This window comes from Otolemur garnettii, unplaced genomic scaffold, assembly GCF_000181295.1.
Source record: "Otolemur garnettii isolate 467f Iridium unplaced genomic scaffold, OtoGar3 scaffold00034, whole genome shotgun sequence".
Taxonomy (NCBI): domain Eukaryota; kingdom Metazoa; phylum Chordata; class Mammalia; order Primates; family Galagidae; genus Otolemur; species Otolemur garnettii.
Genome location: NW_003852429.1, coordinates 11,758,955 through 11,777,372, shown reverse-complemented (window position 1 = coordinate 11,777,372; position 18,418 = coordinate 11,758,955). Strand labels below are relative to the sequence as shown.

General features: G+C 42.6%; 1 protein-coding gene across 1 annotated transcript in view; it reads right to left on the bottom strand.

Moving 5' to 3' along the window:
* Positions 1–10,271: 10,271 nt before the first annotated feature.
* LOC111725242 overlaps positions 10,272–18,418 on the bottom strand; it is a 16,895-nt gene continuing 8,748 nt past the window's right edge. The window contains exons 3-5 of the mRNA XM_023513114.1: positions 14,249–14,415; positions 13,173–13,290; positions 10,272–10,993 (exon numbers count right to left, since the gene is read on the bottom strand). Of these exons, the coding sequence (XP_023368882.1) occupies positions 10,590–10,993; positions 13,173–13,290; positions 14,249–14,415 (689 nt within the window). The 3' untranslated portion in view covers positions 10,272–10,589. The remainder of the gene's footprint in view (positions 10,994–13,172; positions 13,291–14,248; positions 14,416–18,418) is intronic.

The following is an 18,418-nucleotide window of genomic DNA, read 5'->3' as shown; positions in this document are numbered from 1 at the left end:
CACACACACACACACACACACACACACATCACCACAGCCAACCATCTTATAGCCCATCCAGTTGGTGGTGAAGATGGATGACAGCAGGATTCTTGCCCAAGGACACGTCCACAATAATGAAAACAAGAGCTCTTCTCTTCCTGGCAGAGCTGCCCTGTGCCCGCCCCAGCCCTGACAAACCCCCGAGTACCGTGTACCACCACTGATACGACCCTCCACGCTGTCTGCGAACATCAGGATCAGACCTCCAAATATAACCTAAAGGTTGGGAGTCAAATCTCTGGTGCTAGGAGCATCAACACATTTCTAATTAAGAGCCTGTCTGAATACGGAACCATTACACACTGTAGCAATAAAATTAAACACTGTCACTGTCTGCTCTTTAATAGCTTACAAGCATCTCATATTCAGAGTCCCCAAGCTAGAATTTCAAGAAATATCCCCTTAGTCTTTGGCTGTCAAATAACGTCTGCATGATTTTTCTCACTTTCTCTTCACTTCATAGGCTATTTATAACTGTGCTTAAAGCGTTGGACTCACATGGGCATAGATGGCTCATAAACATAAAAGAATATTAACTGCACACAAAAAGGTTAGCCTGTATCACGCAATGTCAAACAAAGCTATCTTCCCCCACGACTCAGGAAGGATGGAGCGTGGAGGAATTGACCTAGGTGGTTCATGGGAGGGCTCGTGAGGAAGGATGTTCACTCCAGGGAAAGGATATGTTTCAAAGATGTATATTGTCAGATACAGCGGACTAAAGAAGCAGAGAATATAGCAGAACAGGCACATGGAGGCGTCTCCCTGTGTGACAAAATGCCACAGTTCCAGATGATCAGCGCTGAGGATGCAGCTGCAGGGCTGGTCCCCAGGCCAGAAGCATCAGCATCACTGGGAACTTGTAAGAAAAGCAAATCTGAAGGCCCCATTGCAGAGCCACTGAATCAGAAACTCCGGGTTTAGGACCCAGTAACCCCAGTCTAACATGGCCTCCAGGTGACTGTAATGCAAGCTCAGGTTTGAAAAGCACTCAATTACAGGACAAAGAAATGTGACGAGTCTGACCAGACATTTTCTCTCAGGCTGTAAGAAACAAACCTCTCTTCCCACCCTAACGTAGTCTCTGCTTGCCGCCTGCCTTCACCTCCCTACACACCTGTCCTCTTCCCACCCCTCTGCCGCCTGCTTTCACCTCCCTACACACCTGTCCTCTTCCCACCCCTCTGCCGCCTGCTTTCACCTCCCCACACACCTGTCCTCTTCCCACCCCTCCGTGACTCCCCCGCATATGCACACACATGCACACACATACACACGTATGCACACACACACATGCACAGACATACACACGTATGCATACGCACACATGCACACACACACGTATGCACACGCACACACACATGTACACACACGCACAATGTACATACATACACACATGCACACATGTATACACACACATACACACAGGCACACACACAGGCATGCACACATGTATGCACATATACAAGTACACACATGCCCACACGTGCACAAATACACGCACATACACAATCACACACATGCCCACACATGCACACACATGCACACAGGTACACACATACACACACACATGCACACATGCCCGCACGTACACACATGCCCACACATGCACACATACATGCACATACACAATCACACACATGCCCACACATGCACACATGCACACACATATACACACACACATGCACACACAGGTATACACATACACACACATACACACATACACACAAATGCACACATGTACACACATACACACACATGCACATACACAAGTACACACATACACACACATGCACACATACACACACATGCACACATGCACACACATACACATATGTGCACACACAGGTACACACATACACACACATGCACACACACACACACATGCACACATGTACACACATACACACACACATGCACAACGTGCACACATGGACACAGGCAGCCCCATGAACGCCTGTACAGGATTCAAAGAACTGAAAACCAGCCTTCATTTTTGTTCTTTCCTTGGAGAACATATTGCATAATGCGTGCCTGGTGCTGGGGCGGGCGGTGGAATTTAAACAATCCCTAATTAAGGCAGGCAGCACCACATATTTATCACATTATACTGTTGTGTATTTACCCCTTACCGCTTCTGATGCATTTGCATATAATCTTTCATAATTCAATTCACTCGTTTAAATCATTTCTTTTGTTTTCACTTATTTATTCACAAGGAAATGTTCCTTTTGCAGCTCACTGGGGCCTCCCAGTGGCAATCACAGGTCATTTCAGCTCAGCTTTTATTCTGGCCACTTTGAGGGAACTGTCTCCAAATCCTCAGCGTTTCCCTGAGAAGCACAGCAAGCAATTTCTCTGTGGTCGGCTCCATCAGCCAGCGTCCCAGCTGAAGTCTCCGCACATGTTGGCCTTGACTTCTTACATCTCTCAACCTCTGCCTCCGGTCACTTGCTGAACAGGGGTGACGACCAGGAGGCCATAGGTGCTCTGAGAACTCAACCAGAAATGTACAGGACGGCAGGACCATCAGGGAGAAACAGGTCCTCCGGTTCCCTTCCTCAGGAACCTCAAGGTTTTCCTCCCAGCACTGGTTCCCTTTTCTACTACCCTGCCTTTGAAGTTGGGCCTACTCAGGAGATTCATTAACTGATTGATTGATTTTGCAATTTAACAAAAAAGTGTAATTTTTTAAGTAGACAGGACACATTTAAGTTTGTAAGTAGACGAAATATACTTAAGTTTATAAGCAGACAGGACGCACCTGAGAGGATGGGATGGGACGGGAACGGGAAGAAGGACAGGACAAGTGGACAATGGCTGAGACGGAGGAGACAGAGCTTTAGCGTAGACACAGCGGGGGAGGAAAGAGAGACTATTCTGGGCTACTACAAAAGCACAACTGGTGGTGGTCAGAAAGTTTTCAAATTCAGGCACTGCTCCACTCCCACCAGAGTTTTAAATACAACGTGGTCCCTCCTCTCCATTCTGGAACATTCGGTGGCTCACCACTGCTCTCCCTAGCAGCTGGCAGGCTGCTCTGCCCTCCAGGACAGGCTCCTCCAGCACCGTGGCAGCACGCCCAGCTGCCCAGGCCCGCATTAGCTTGCATCTTGTCACCTGTCGAGGGCTTCAGCCAGGGTTTGGGGCTTATTCGGCAATATGACCCTCCCAGAAGCCAGGTGCCTGTCACCAAATCAATCTCAGGCTAACGGGTGCCAAAGGCCATTTCCACTTAGACAAGCACTTTGCTGCCGATGACGCTGGTGTCTCTCCACTCTCCCACTCAGAGTCCCTTTGCCCTCGTCCTTGGCTCTAGAAGGCTGTGCTGCCTGGGCCAAAGCCTGCCCTCTCCTTGAAAGGCTGCTGAAAGGTGGTTTCCGTGAACTGGTGTTCACAGGTCCCTCAAGGTCGGAACTCTCTGCTGATGCAGCCTCCACCTAGCAACGGGCCTGTAAACATCAGCATCCTTCAAAGACCTGAGCACAAACAGATCGGGTGAGGTCTTAAAGTTCAGCCCCACCCCTTGGCCTCCTCTGCTGAAAAGTCGCCTGAGGGCAGCCTATGCTTCATTCAGTCCACTTGTCCTGTACCACCTTCCAAGAAAAAAAGAAATGCTTCCCCCCAGGTACCTCCTTTATACAGAAGGGTCTGTTTGGCTTCCCACGTTGGCTGTTTTAATATCCATATATACCTTTAAATTAATTAATCTGTACCCAATATTCTTTGCAAAAAAAAAATTTTACTGAAGACTTTGCTGGGCACACATACATTTATATAATTACACTCTTGGAGATATATTTAAAAAGACATATTTCCAGGTACATCTCAAGAGTATTCCACTTAAGCTCACTTGTGCTCAGAGGTGAACAAAGACAATATTCATTAAACTGGAGATCTCCAAATCATCTAGAATAAAATTCAAATTCACAATTTTCTTGCAGGGCTCAGAGTGGGAAACGCACACAAGGCAGTACCCCGAAAGGGCAGGAGCTTTGGTGCCCTGGGGATTGAGGTTTCCATTCCCCACCACTCAGGTGTAACCTGGGGAGGCTGCTACTTCCAAGGAGCTCCAGTAGTGATGCGTCTATTGGGCTAATACTTCTCCCATTGCCAGGAAGACTCAGAGAGATGCTATGTGGAAATTTCTAAACAGTCCTGAAAGCAGCGGAGTATTCTATTAACGGTACTTATTTCAGCAAGGGTTAATAAAAGCTGTGATTTTTCTAGCACTGTTCAAAGAGGTCACTCTAACACTGGGACATGCCTTCCCTCTGCTTTCTCAACTCCCTGCCCTCTTCCTCCACCTCCCCTGTCCAGCTACAGGTCACTTGTCCCAGGCCCCCTCACCACCCCTGATTGTGGAGCAGGTACCCTCCAATCAGGATGCCCATCACTGTTCTGTTTTCTCATATTTCTCCAGCTATGCCGTCAATGTCTCTGCCTCGACCTATTCTCACTTCAAGTCCCTGTGAGGACTGGCCCCATCTACCCGCTCACTGCCGTGTCTGCAGCCCCTACTTGGCAGGCACATTGTGGGTTTTCAATAGACACTGAATGAATGAATGACAACTATTAGATGGCATCCTAAAGCAGAAAAACTAAAATCCAAGGAAAGCCAAAGATAGTTACATTAATTATTTTGCATTCTTATAATTGCCTTTCAGCCTCCTTGAACTATTACTTTAAAATATATGAAATCTGTTCCCAAGAGCTCACACACATCGTTCCCCTCTCTCTTAAAATGTTACACAAACTCATTCCTCAGTTTCTCTTTCCAAAGCAGGATTATAAAATGTGTTTGTCACATTTTACATCTTCTAATTCTCTGTTAATCACAGAGATAGCAGGGAAGAAGGAAATCCTCGGTAGAAAATTGTTAATGATTTACTAGTTGTCGGTTGTACTTTCACCTCTGAGCACAGGTGGGTAGACACATTACTCATGGTTTTTAATCTAAGAATTTCTTCCATTTTTATGGCCTGTTCTTTGGGCTTATTTATGATGGTTTGTAACAAAGAGACAACCTTTGACATTGTGATTTACATCTATCAACAAAGGAAATACAGAAGGAGATAAGAAACCTAAATTAAATCATGGTACTAGATAATTAAATCATAACACTGAGAAAAAAAAGAAAGGTAAGGGGCTGACTTGTAATTTAAAAATTAATGCAAAGAAGAATGCAGACCATGGACAAGGGTTTACAGGAATTTTCAAAACTTAAAAAGTGATTTTCAAAAGTCTATATCTTATATTTGTGGCATCATAAAAGAATGCCTGGCTATTAAATTATTTTAATGGCATGCTTTAATCTTTTTCTACTTGTCATTTTGTTTGAAAAACCAAGCAGTATGTTTTGGTCTGGTTAAAATGTAAGTGGTCAACAGCGGATATCCAATATTTCTGTTAATGCCATTTGTCATAAAACTGGCCTAGACATCCATTATCATTTTTAGTGGTGTCTCAAAGTTCCTTGATGGTGAGCGCCAACTCTAAAACTTGATTGGATTTCACAGAAAGAAAATTACCTTAGAAACAAAGAAATTGAAAGAACCAAGAGGAAAAAGTCTTGCCTTTGGGTTTGCCCAATAAAAGCAGTGCCCAGGATAGAGACCAAAGGTTAGCTCAACAGAATAAGCAGCCATCCGTGTACCCCCAGTAATGTAAACACTGCAGAGCTAGATAATCTGGGTAAACCTGAACGTCGAGCTCAGGGGTCCTTAACCAAAGGGGTTCATATGACCTCGGAACAAACCAGTGCTAACTAAGGGCACCCAAGAAAAACTACCCCACTGATACTACCACTAATTATACAGAACAGTCTGTGATTTTGTGAAGAGCCTGAAAGCAGAGCAAATATTGACACTGGCCTTGCAGGTAATATGCCAGCTAGACTTAATTTCACATCACAAACTCAAACACGGCAAAACCTGGCTGTGCAACTCACTTGTGAACCACTTCCTGTATCCAGTAATAGGATATAAAGAACTGGGTCTGCACACAGACACACTAACAAAAATGTCTATTTTTTTAAAGTTTGCTTTTGCAAATGTATTTACCTGGGCCGTCCCCAGTTTTGGTTTTGATTATTACCTTCTAAACGTTAAATGCATATACAGGAATTTCACACTTTTTATTTCTTCCACATATAGATTTCCACAAAAACTAAATTAATATGAATTAGGAAGAAACACAAGATGCTAATTTTCTTTTTAGTTTTATCAATAAGTTTTGTCTGACTGACTTACAGTCGACTTCAACTCTTTTTTAGCTAGAATCCAAGGTGCCCGCCTGTTTTCAAAGTTAGTACACGCAAGGCCCTTCTGGTACCAAAGTCTCACTCAGGGAGCACGTTTCACTTCCAGAGGGTATTTGTAAATCATTTATATGCTTACATGCAAATGCATTACCTGGAAAAAAGGAAGACAGGGTCTCTGTCTGTAAAGAACAGGCCTTCGCAGACACCACCATACTCCTGGAATCGGAGGCCTTAACGAAAGAAGGAACAGTCCACTCTGTTACGTTTCCTCATCTTTTTTCTTCCATAATAATGAGTTTACAGTGTTGTCTGCAAATACATTAGGAAGTTAACCAACGCCACTAATTCTTTATCCAAAGAAAAAGGGAACAGAGTGTGAATATGGAATGAAAAACATTTTTCAAAATTCTGGTAGTTAAACATTGGTACAAATAAAAGAAGATATATCATTAAATTCTAAGATAAGATTCTGGTGCGGTAGCAAGTTTCCTCGTCAGCTGATAGAGGCTGAGACATGCAGACCATCACTGGCAGGTGCATCTGTCCTCTGCGAAGCAACAACTATTCTCTGATAACTTCGACTAAAACCTTGACACTCAGTAGTTTCCGTCTATTGGAAATCCAGGAAGTTACTGCAAGAATTGAACTGAGATTTTTAATAACATAGTCAGACTTGTCAAAAAGCCAGATTTTTTGTACCTTTGTAAAAAGGTACAAAAATTCACAATATAACTTCCTTGGATGGACGTTAACAAATCGATTCCCAGTCATAAAAAAGTTCATTTTAGAAAAAGCCTACTCAACGTACATAGTTTGAAATTAAATTATTGTAAAGTTGACTGTAGAGGAGCTTGGGGATACTGCAGCAAACCGTAAAAGGAGAATGAAGTGGGAAAGATGGTGTGGGGGAGCAGGGGCTAAAATGTGCGAGTAGATTCTATAAACAGGATAAAACAAGGGATACGGAAGGTTGGGTTCCCCAGATTGGCACATAGAGACAGCAGAATTTAAAGAACCACATGGTTCGGTCCTAACACTGTCTTTGAAAAGACACCTTATTTATTCTACCTAAAAATAACTTCATAATGATTTTTAAGCTATTTTTTAGCAGAGGAGCCATTTTTTCACTTGTTACCCCAAGGTCCCTTCTGCTGCACCTTCAATTCTTAGTTCCCTGGAAGCCTCTGAGGCAACCTTCAGGAACTTTGGACACTGCTGACCAGTTCAAAAACCACCACGGTACTAGATTCATATTTCTCAGAGTCAACAGATACTAAGCTAACTTGGGAGGGGGGATGTAAAACCTCCCCAACGTCTCCTGACACTTCTGAGCTCTCGGTGCTGGAGCACCCCAGGACTCAGCCCTTGCACTGTTCTGTCCATTCACTTTCCTCAAGGCGCTCCACACACCAGCTCCGCCAGCGACTTAAAGGCAACACCCAGCAGCTCAGCCCGGACTCTCCCACACACGCTGCGCTCTGAGCAGCAGGGAGGCCTGTGGGCTCCGGCTGCCAGATGCCCGGGGCTCACCCCACCCGCAGGTGCCGTCCCCTCCTCCCTGGATGGCGGCCACGGCCTCATCATTCACTTCGTTCCTATGTCCTGTTCTCAAAACACCAGCTAGAGTGCTCCTTGCATGAGGAAATATTATAACCACTCCTCTCCTCAAAACCATCCAGAGATTCTCCATTTCACCATAAAAAAAGCCGAAATTCTTTCAGTGGCCTGAAAGGTCATCGTGGACACTGGTGCCACGTGTGTGCCGCCCAGATCCTCTTCAGAATGACTGATGACCCTGCTGCTGGAGGTGCCATTGGCAGACAGCCCACAGCTGTCGCCATCCGCAGGGATCGCCTCAGCAGAAGAGTCACCTCACCCAAGGTCACAGAGTCTTCACAGGGCAGCCTGGATCCAGTGACAGAGCCACATGGGCTTATCAAGGCTCAGACATCTTGCCCTGATAGGTCCTGCTCTGAAAGGCCACTCTTGGCCCAGTGCTCCGTGTGGGTGTGGGTTCAGGCTGTGGCTGTGCCGGCATCTCAGCTCAGTCCCCACCACTGCCCGGCTTCCTCCTGCTCCTTCACGTAGGTCCTCACCCCAGTGCACTTCCTCATAAATCACCTGCACCCCCACTTCCCTCCCAGAGGCCCCTTCTGGGGGTCCTGCCTGCAGCGTCCCCATGACCCAGCTCCCTGCAGCCTCTGCAACTTCAAACCACCCCTCCCTGCTCACTCTGATCTGAGCAAGCACCCAGCCTCTGAGGGGCGGCATGCTCCTGCCTGAAGGTCCCCACACCTCTGGTCCTTCTGTCTGGACACAATTCCCAGACGTCTGCACTGCTACCGCCCTCACCTCCTTTCAGTTTTACTTAAATATCACCTTCTAAATGCCACAGCCTGGAAGCAAACAAGAGAAAACTTTTAGGGAGGAATGGTTCTCATTTTTTTCCAATGTGTTTGTGCTTATCTTTCATTTTGAAAAAATGACTCCACTTGTTTTTGAAAAGTTTGAATATTACTGTTTTAAACACATTGACACCAGGCAGTGTTTTACAACATAGGTCGTAGGCCCAAACAGACTTGGGATGAACGTGCCAGCACCACCACTCTGCAGATGTGTGGCACGGGGCCTCTCGGCCTCAGTTTCTTTTTCTGTGAAGTAGGGACAATGAATTATTCTGAGGGTGGTCCTGAGGATCACATGACTGTATGTAAGCAATAGTCCATGAAAACAATACGAGAAACGGTCCTATCAATCAGACGTATCAGAACAAACCTACCGGGGCATATTTGCATCCTGGCTTACAGATCAGGGTCCAGGGAAAGATTCTTTTTTTTTATTTTTTATTTTTTTTGAGACGAGCCTCAAGCTGTCCCCCTGGGTAGAGTGCCGTGGCCTCACAGCTCACAGCAACCTCCAACTCCTGGGCTCAAGCGAGTCTCCTGCCTCTGCCTCCCAAGTAGCTGGGACCACAGGCACCCACCACAACGCCTGGCTATTTTTTGGTTGCAGCCATCATTGTTGTTTGGCAGGCCCGGGCTGGATTTGAACCCACGACCTTAGGTGTATGTGGCTGGCACCTTAGCCACTTGAGCCACAGGCGCTGAGCCGAAAGATTCTTTTTAACTATGCTCAATTCTGCGTGGACTGACACTTTTAGCAAAGCAGAAAGGACTGATCCTAGCAGAGCAAATGTCACCTAAAGGCACAATAACAGCCTAAAGAATGTTACTGAGGACAGAGCAGAGTAGTAGCCAATCAATACAGTCTCCGCAGTTACAACCTCCTAATTCTTTTCTCTCTTTGCACTGACTCAATTACTTTAAACATGAATCTCCAAGGCCCATGTAGAAAAAAATCACAGAATTTCAAATATCTACATGTGTATATATGTTCACAAGAAGAGCTTTAAACTGTAAAACCAGCCATATGTCTGATTATTTGAAATGAGAAACCTAAATCTTTTCGTTTGTATTTTTAACCCAAAGTTTTTATATTTATTTTTGTTTCTGTGATACAAAATAACTGTACTTGGTTTAAAAGTAAAACAGTAACTCTTCCCAAATGTCAACTATCGTTGTGTTGGCTTCTGTTCATTTTTCATTTGGTAGGGTGAAATGTCCTCACCCATAACCTCAAATCCACAAGCCTCAGTGATTTCAGAGGTTACACTTGGGGTTCACCTTGCCAAGCAGAGATGATCGACCACCCATCAGCTGGCACTAATAAAAACCATGAACGGCTAAGATTTACCTTCACCGTGCATCTGCCTGTTCAGATTCTTTGCAGATTCCACTGTAGTTGATGTCTTTATTTCTAAGGAGAGAATGATAGCTGGCTATGTTTAAAAAGAATAACAATGTTCATTGTAGAGATATTATTAAAAACCATCATTTTGCAGTTATACACTAAAAAATAGTAATTATGCTATTTATTAAAATAACGATGATAAATGGTGACATACGAGATAAGGAGAACAGATAATAACTGCACAGCGGACTTTGCCAAGAGTTTGCATCACCAGCCAGCAGAGGGTGGCCCTGAGAGCTGATGGACACTCCCTGGGAGCAAGTTACCTGTAATCCTGCAGACCCGCCTTCTGTCTGGAAAGATCCCTCCCTGCGAGGGTGAGCCAACTTTAGGAAACTCTTTTCTATGTCATAGCAAGGGAAGTGTGTGTGTTTCCATAGGGGAAAGTCAGTGGTATATACGATTATTAGGGTTTTCTTTACAGTGACAGTTGGCTGGAAGTCGCCTTCACACTTCATTGTCCGGGTCCGGGACATCATGCACTCCTTCTACTTTTCTTCATAGCTTTATACAACTTAATATCCAGGCTAGGAAAACTGGAAATTTCCTCCAGGTCAAACAACTCCTTAAATCTATCTACAAATTTATTCTCTTTCTCCAACCTGAATTTCATGACCCAGAGGATGACAGTGGTTTCTTTGCACAGATGGTCAAAGGTAACAAGGAGTTCTTCCAAGAAAGGATGAGCGTAGACCACATCCGCTGCCAGGATATAGTCAAAATTACTGCGAGACCTGGGGAAGTTTTTATCTAACGCTACTCCCCAGGAGAGTTCTTTCACCTGAGGCAAGTGCTTGCTCTTCATTTTGGTGTTGTGGGAAATATTATACTGCAGGTTTCCAAGTAATTCAGGTAAATCTGTGGCAGTCACGTGAGCACCTGTAAAACAAAGGACAGAAGAAGAAGTAACCCTCTTGGGATAAGCGAACACAATGAAAGTTTTCAGCCAACACCACACGGTAATTCTGCACAACTGTTAGTCCCAAGTAAAGGACCAGTCAGGGGAGCACACAGAAAGGGAATCTAGATGCTGAGGCTGTAAGTCTCTGTTAAAAAAATAATACAGCCTCGTGGTACTCGGCACACCACTGCATTTCTTCATTCTCCTGCCATCTTTTGTGTGTGATTTGTTTTACGATCGCTGTTTTCTATTTACTACATGCTAGGAGAAAAATAATAGAAAGAGAAACGCAAAATATTTGCTACTCTCACTGGGAACAATTAGAAGTCACTGATACAAGACTTCCCTGAAAGAACTCAGTCATGTGGGTCAGACGCGTGTATATCCCACCGGGCATTCTATAGCTGACCCAGAAGAGGTTGCATATGCCAAGGGGTGGGAGGAAGGAAGGCTTTCAATGGCATCGCATGGAAAGTGTCGTGACATCCATGTTTACACCTGAGTGGTCAGCGTGACTCCACCATGAGTATTAGTCTTCCCAGCAAAAGATGCTTAAAATCTGGATGCAACATGCATAGAAGGCTCAGACAGCCAAAGGTCCCAGAAACAGGACAGAATGCTTAGATAAAGAGGAAATAAACAAATTCCAAGGTAAAAGTACACAGTGGTGGTCATTGTCAAGAAGAAATTTGGCAGGAGAAAATTTGTAGGAATTAAAGTTAATGTTGAACAGAAGCAGAGTCTGAAAAAAAAAATCTGTAAATAAATCTAGGCTTGGCCACTCCCACTGCATCAGACTAGCGCAGACCAGGTAGAGAACGGGAAGGCAGAACTGGAAGACAATAAGTCTAGTTGAGCTTTGACCAAACTTGAACCCATTCCTTGGCCACGATGCCACCTGTCTCTTAGCCTGGGTTGTATTTTGTGAAAATATTAAAATGAAAGGGAAATATGCATGTTATTGATGGAATCACAGAAATATAAGCCTTTATATTCTAGTGTGGGTAGGTTTATCATTTTCAACAAATCTTTTTAAAATCCCAGGATAAGGAATATACCTCCACCTATGTTAAATGTAAATCATTTGACCATTATACGCATATCTTGGTGTCTAGAGAGGTAAATACCAATTTCAGAACACTGACTCAATAAAGCTTTTACCTTTTGATATTTGTTTCAAGTCAGACAAACAGAACAAAGGAATCAATGCTTTTAAATGAAACAAATGACTTCTCAGAACAAATTCTCCTCCTAAATCAAGAGACTTTCAGGTATAAATCAAAGGTCAACTCCACGTAGTCTCTCCATTCTATATGGGGTAGAGACTTTGGAAAGCATTATCCTGAGAGAGCAGTTCAAAGAAATACATATTTGGGAAGACTTCAAGGGTCCTATGTCTCTCCAGTGTTTAGAAAGTTGCAAATTGGTAAATCTTGAATTCCTCTCAAGATTCTAGAGTGGCAGGTGTGCACTGCTGAAGATCAAGGAAATCAAGACAGATTTGGGTAGTGCCCATGAGAGCAGGCAGCAAATTAAGGCAATGAAATAGATAACAACAACAGCCAGAAAAGATTGAACTGAAACAGGCACCGGCATATACAGAGGCTACCACACGCTTGGTCGGAAAAGATGCTGGTGAGAGCAGCAGGGGGCGGAAAAAAGGAATGGAAATGAACTGAGAAAATAAATTCAAGGACAAACCCCTAAAAATAGAAATGGATATGTGATTTTTATGTGATCTCAAATACTTCTTCGCTATTCTAACAGGTGCTTTTTCATAAAAGCATAGTGCTTCAAAATCCGAAAGGAACCTCCAGCTACAGGGAACATTCAAGCAGAGCTAAATTCTAAAGTGCATCAGAATCAGCAGTGACAGACCCTGTCTCTGCCTCATGCTTCACACGTCTCCTTGAGGGACCAGAAGGCTCACGTGCACCTCCCATTTAGAACTTCATCGAAGGCCTGTGATCTAGTGCTTTACAAAAAGAACACAACTTACTCAGAAAATCCTTAAGGAGCTAGTTAGGAGACTTAAAAATTGGTAGACTTTGTGAAGCCCATTCAAACAACTAAAACCTTACACTGGACAGTAAAACAGTTCATGATAGTTGATGATTAGATTCCCTGACCACTCTTCAATCAGAAAGACCTACTTACCGAGTAAACTTGCCACAATGGAGACCAGCCCTGTTCCGGCTCCAATTTCAATCACGTTTTTGTCAGTCATATTATACTGCTTTGCATTTGTTTCCAGGAAATAGCATAGAACAAGGGCCTACAGGAGTTTAAAAAAAGAAAGATGTGGTGCTGAGCAAGTAGTAACAGAAAGTGAGATTAAATTCTATTAGATAAATACACAGCTAGTGTGATGCTACGTGTGCACATGTGAGCACATGAGTGCATTTGTGTGTGTACACATCACTCCAAAAAACTGTCAGAACTACTTCCTCTGAAAGGGTCAACATTTTAGCAAGAAAGAGGGCTTGGGATTTGTTGTGAAGAAAAGAGAAATAACTAAAAATATGTAATTGTTTAGGGTTGATAATCTTTAAAGGAAAACCTTCTAATACCACTGGTCTTTTTTTTGAGACAGAGTCTCATTGTGTCACTCTTGGTAGAGTGCTGTGCTGTCAGAGCTCACAGCAACTTCTTGGGCTCAAGGAATTCCTTTGCCTCAGCCTCCCTGTGTAGCTGGGACTACAAGTGCCCGCCACAACACCTGGCTACTTTTTGTTTAGCAGGCCCAGGCCGGGTTCGAACCCAACAGCCCTGGTGTATGTGGCTGGCGCCCTAACCACTAAACAATGGGTGCCAAGCCAGACCACTGGTCGTTTCTAAGTAAAGTGCAGGATTGGGGCAGGCGATGGTGGGAGGTCCACTATGCCTTTCATGGGTCTGTTGGTAAAGGAGTGAGGACCTTTCAGAACACTCTGCGTGTGAGACTCAGACACTTCATTGTAATTATTTAGCTCAAATGGAACCAGAAAAATGGGAAAAACAACTTTTTACTATTCTAAACTCATAAAAAAAACTGAAGGAATAAAAACATTATCATTCTTACAAACACCAATAAAGTCAGAACTCGAATTAATTGGGGGAAGCAATATCCTAATCACACGATTTCTAAGATAGTGTTATCTGAGGTCATGAAGTCAGAGTATGCAGCCTGCTTCCCTCTTCCACGTAGAACATCGTAATGAACCTAACTGGCTGGAAAATAACGAGGATGATACCGATGGCCAAACGACAGCACCGTAACAATCCGTGGCTTCGGTAATCCGAATCTCATGGCCAACAAAATGAAAACCTTCCCAGGGAGTGGTTGTTATCAGAGTGGGAATGAAACATCTGGCCCTGATCTCTGTGACCACCTGCTCGTCATCATAAGCTGCTCTGATCTCTGAAAGACAAAAAGAAAAAAGGCTAGGGCTATTAGTGAATCCGTGAAAAAGATCCCTGATGGAAACACGGCATTTCTACTCAGTCTAAGCTACTTCTGAATAACCGCTGACTTTAGATAACATACAGCAATAAGGTAAACTATTTGAAATAACTCAAAAGCTAACATTTCAGGCATCAGGGTGGTAACATCTCTCTGATTTTTACTAAAGTTGAAATCACCACTATCCATTTGTGCTGCATCAAACAGATGATGACTGGTAGATGTTTTTAAAGCACATGTATTGAGGCCCACCAATCAGTTCACACAGGATAAGAGAAAGAGCAGTGGCTCAGCAGCTGGGGGACCTGCCATGTGCACCGGAGCTGGCGGGTTGGAACGCAGCCCAGGCCTGCCAAACAACAGTGACAACTACAGCCAAAAAAAAAAATGGCCGGGCGTTGTAGCAGCCACCTGTAGTCCCACCTGCTTGGGAGGCTGAGGCGGGAGAATTGCTTGGGCCCGGAGTTTGAGGTTGCTGTGAGATGCGACACCTCGGCACCCTACCGAGGGTGACATAGTGAGACTCTGTCTCAAAAAAAAGGAAAAAGAGAAAGAGTAGTGATGGAATATGTAATCAGAACTATTTGTATTGGCTACACAGGGCTATCCCAGTTATTCTGTGCACCAGGTACACTGGACGTGTAGTAGCCAGACAGACAGACACGGGAAAACTTCAAATTCATGGACACAATTTATCTGAGCTTCAGCAATGTAGCTTCACAACATCCCCAGGAAGAATTATTGGACTGGATGAAAGAGTTTTTCCACGGTACCCCCAACACACTTGGCTTTGACACTCCCTGGACATGCCTTCCTAATGACTGGTATGTTCTCAGCTCTGCCCTGATGCAGGTTTTCATGATTGGTTGGACTGATGACACTGAGTACGATCAAGTCTTCAGATGATAGAAATGTGATGAGCACCACGAGGGTGCTAGAAAGCTCAGTGTGATCAAAATATCTTGATGAGGTGAGGGTGGATCGGACTTAATGTGAAATTTTAAAAAGGCAAATGTAAAGACTGTATTTAGTCTGAGTTTGGCAGCATTCTTTGAAAAGGGAAACAAATACAGAGATTTAATTGGTCACAAGTTCAATGAGTCCAAAGGATAAAACAACCACCAAAAAAGCTATTAAACCCAGGCCATGTTGACAGTACCATTTCCAGATGAGGGCAATGTTCTGAGGAAGTCCCACTTCAGAGGTACTGAGAAATTATAGCAACTGACAAGGTGGTAAACTTTGAAACTCAACCTTATGAGGGGAACTGTTTGGGGAGATCGACATGTTCATTATAAAGAAGAAAAAACATGAGGGAACGCAAAAGATTTAGCAAATTTTAAGGACTAGGACATGGATTTGTGTGTGTGTGTGTGTAGCCCACTTAGAATCCAGACAGAACCATGCATTCTCCAAAAACACCAGCTTAACCTCACCCCACAGGAGGGGTCCAGCCCACCACCCAGCTCCATCCTACTGCAAACATTGACTCTCTACACAGATATAGAAAAAACAAAGAGATTAAAAAACATTGCTCTATCAGCAAAAGCCATCTCTTCTGGTATCTTCTCTGTACCTTTTAGATAACTGCATGCGTTCGCATTCAGGAAGGGCTCTGAGAACCAAGTAATATTGGTAATATGTTTTATTTGAACTTTAACTTTCATTTCACTATATGCACTTGCTTTGCTAAGATGCAGGGGACCGGGAGAGGGTAAGGTTTGCTGAGGAAGTTCTTTAGGGAAAAGCAGAGAACATTAATTGCTTCCTTGACCTTTAGCTGAATTTGTCCTCTTGGGCCTCCTTGCACGCTCCTTGTAAATGTAGCCCTTCTCTGACAAGTCACCTAAGGTATCAGGCATTAATAGATGTTAGAGCACACGAAATCCCAGGGGCATCTTGGAAAGTTCCAGTCTCTGATATAAAAACTTTGCTTGGGAATATTTACTGGTACAAGCTGACATCTTTGACTTTATATGTTCTTTTAAAGGTTAGTTGGCCTGATTAATGCTGCTGTCCTAACAGCTACAGAAGGATAACAAACGAATTCCTGACTTTTGACTGTGTCTCTCTTAATAAACCAAGTTATTCATTTAAGAATGACTATATCTTTACCTTCATGAGAAAGTGAGATTTAAAATATACATGAATATATCATCATAGCTAAAAATTATTTACACTTTCAAAACAAAAAACCTTAAAAGAGATTACAAGAAACAACTGCAAACACTGTTATTTTATATATATATTCATTCTAAAAAGAGCACAACTCTATCAACCACAAATGGTAGAGCAAAACTAGTTGTGTACCTAGGAAGATCATGAATCATAAAAAACATTATCAAGTTGAGTAAAATTAACAGATAATATGTTATACCAACATTCTCTTTTGAATTTAACAATTGTAAGAATACTATAAGCATCCCATAAGAAATTAGCATAATTTCTCCTCCTGAAAATTAGCATAATTTACAACACGAACCCAAAATATACCAAACTGGCCTGCTGAAAATAATTTGCCTAAAGTACAAATGCTTTTTGTAAGGACCATGCTGCTAAAATGATCTAGTTACTTATGGAGTAACAAATGATAATTATAGTAAAATTTCTTTATGACAAGAAAACATAATTTGTCTAGATATAATATGTGGAATTTTAAAAGAAAACACATGGACACATGTAATTATTTTCATCTTAAAACTTTGGTTGCTGTTTTCCAACATGAGCTTCTATTTAAAAATTTGGGAGTAATAGTTTCAATAGTAATTATTCATTTAAATCAAATAACATGTTTAATATTAAGTTCTAGCAGTGACTTCATGTTGCTAATAAGAATCTCTAAACTATAACCTAACGGAAAGAGCTGCACTATTATAAAGGCATTCTTAGAATGGCCCCATTGTCATAAAAGAAATCTGTCCTCTAGTTTACATAGAACATGTCCCTCAAACTGTATGCTGTTATTTGTTGAATATGGGATTGGATGTTGAGAAGATTAATGAATTTAGAAGACAGTCTTTGGTTTTTAGCTAGGATTTGAGGAGCAATTTTTGTAAAAATTAATAGCTTTGTCATAAATAGAATTCAAATATACATTCTAAGGAGTAATTCTTCCACATATACCCTGTCCTTGTTATCCAGGATTCAGCCCCAGGGCAAATAACTAAAACTGGGGAAAAGTTTACACAAAATGCTGTATCTTGGCTTCCCAATATCAAAAGTAGAAAACTTCTGATACCCCGTGCCTTTAGATAGAAGCTATCTACTCTAATCTTAGAATATTATTTTATTGATGAATTTAATATTAAAACATAAATATTAAAACAGACTATAAATAAAACATCATCAAGACTTTGGATCACAATTATGTTGCTATCTTGAACTTATCTATTTTAATGCTTTTTGATAGAAAAAAAGTCTGAACACCATTTTCCTGCCATTAAATCTTTGCTGATAGTGAATAAAATCTACCAGGTGTTCTTGTTCTCCTGAGAATTAAAGGGGTTTCAAGTATGAAGTGAAAATTAGCAAGATTCTGCCACATTATGATGATGATTTTCTTAAGAGGAAAATTCAACAGTGAATTGACTTTGCTGCTAGATTACAGAAAGCCTTCAAAAAGAGAGGCTTTGTCTATACTCCCCTCCTTTATACATTTAAGATCAATAATAGCAATAATAAATGAAGGGTCAGATCACATAAATACACCAAAAGGAAAAAAATCCCACTCTTAATAGCTGTGACAAGCGAACTCAGCCTTCCATTTGAGGGCTGTCATGAAAACCTGTCAGCAAGATTTGAAGTAAAAACCCCTGTACTAACTGAAAGAGACTGTCATTCAGCCGGATCTTCTATTCAAAGACAAACGTCATGTGCTTCTCAGAAATGCCTACAGATTAAAAAGGAGAAGAAGAAGAAGTTAACGGTATTTTCAGATTAGTAAACGGTCACAGGCTTACCT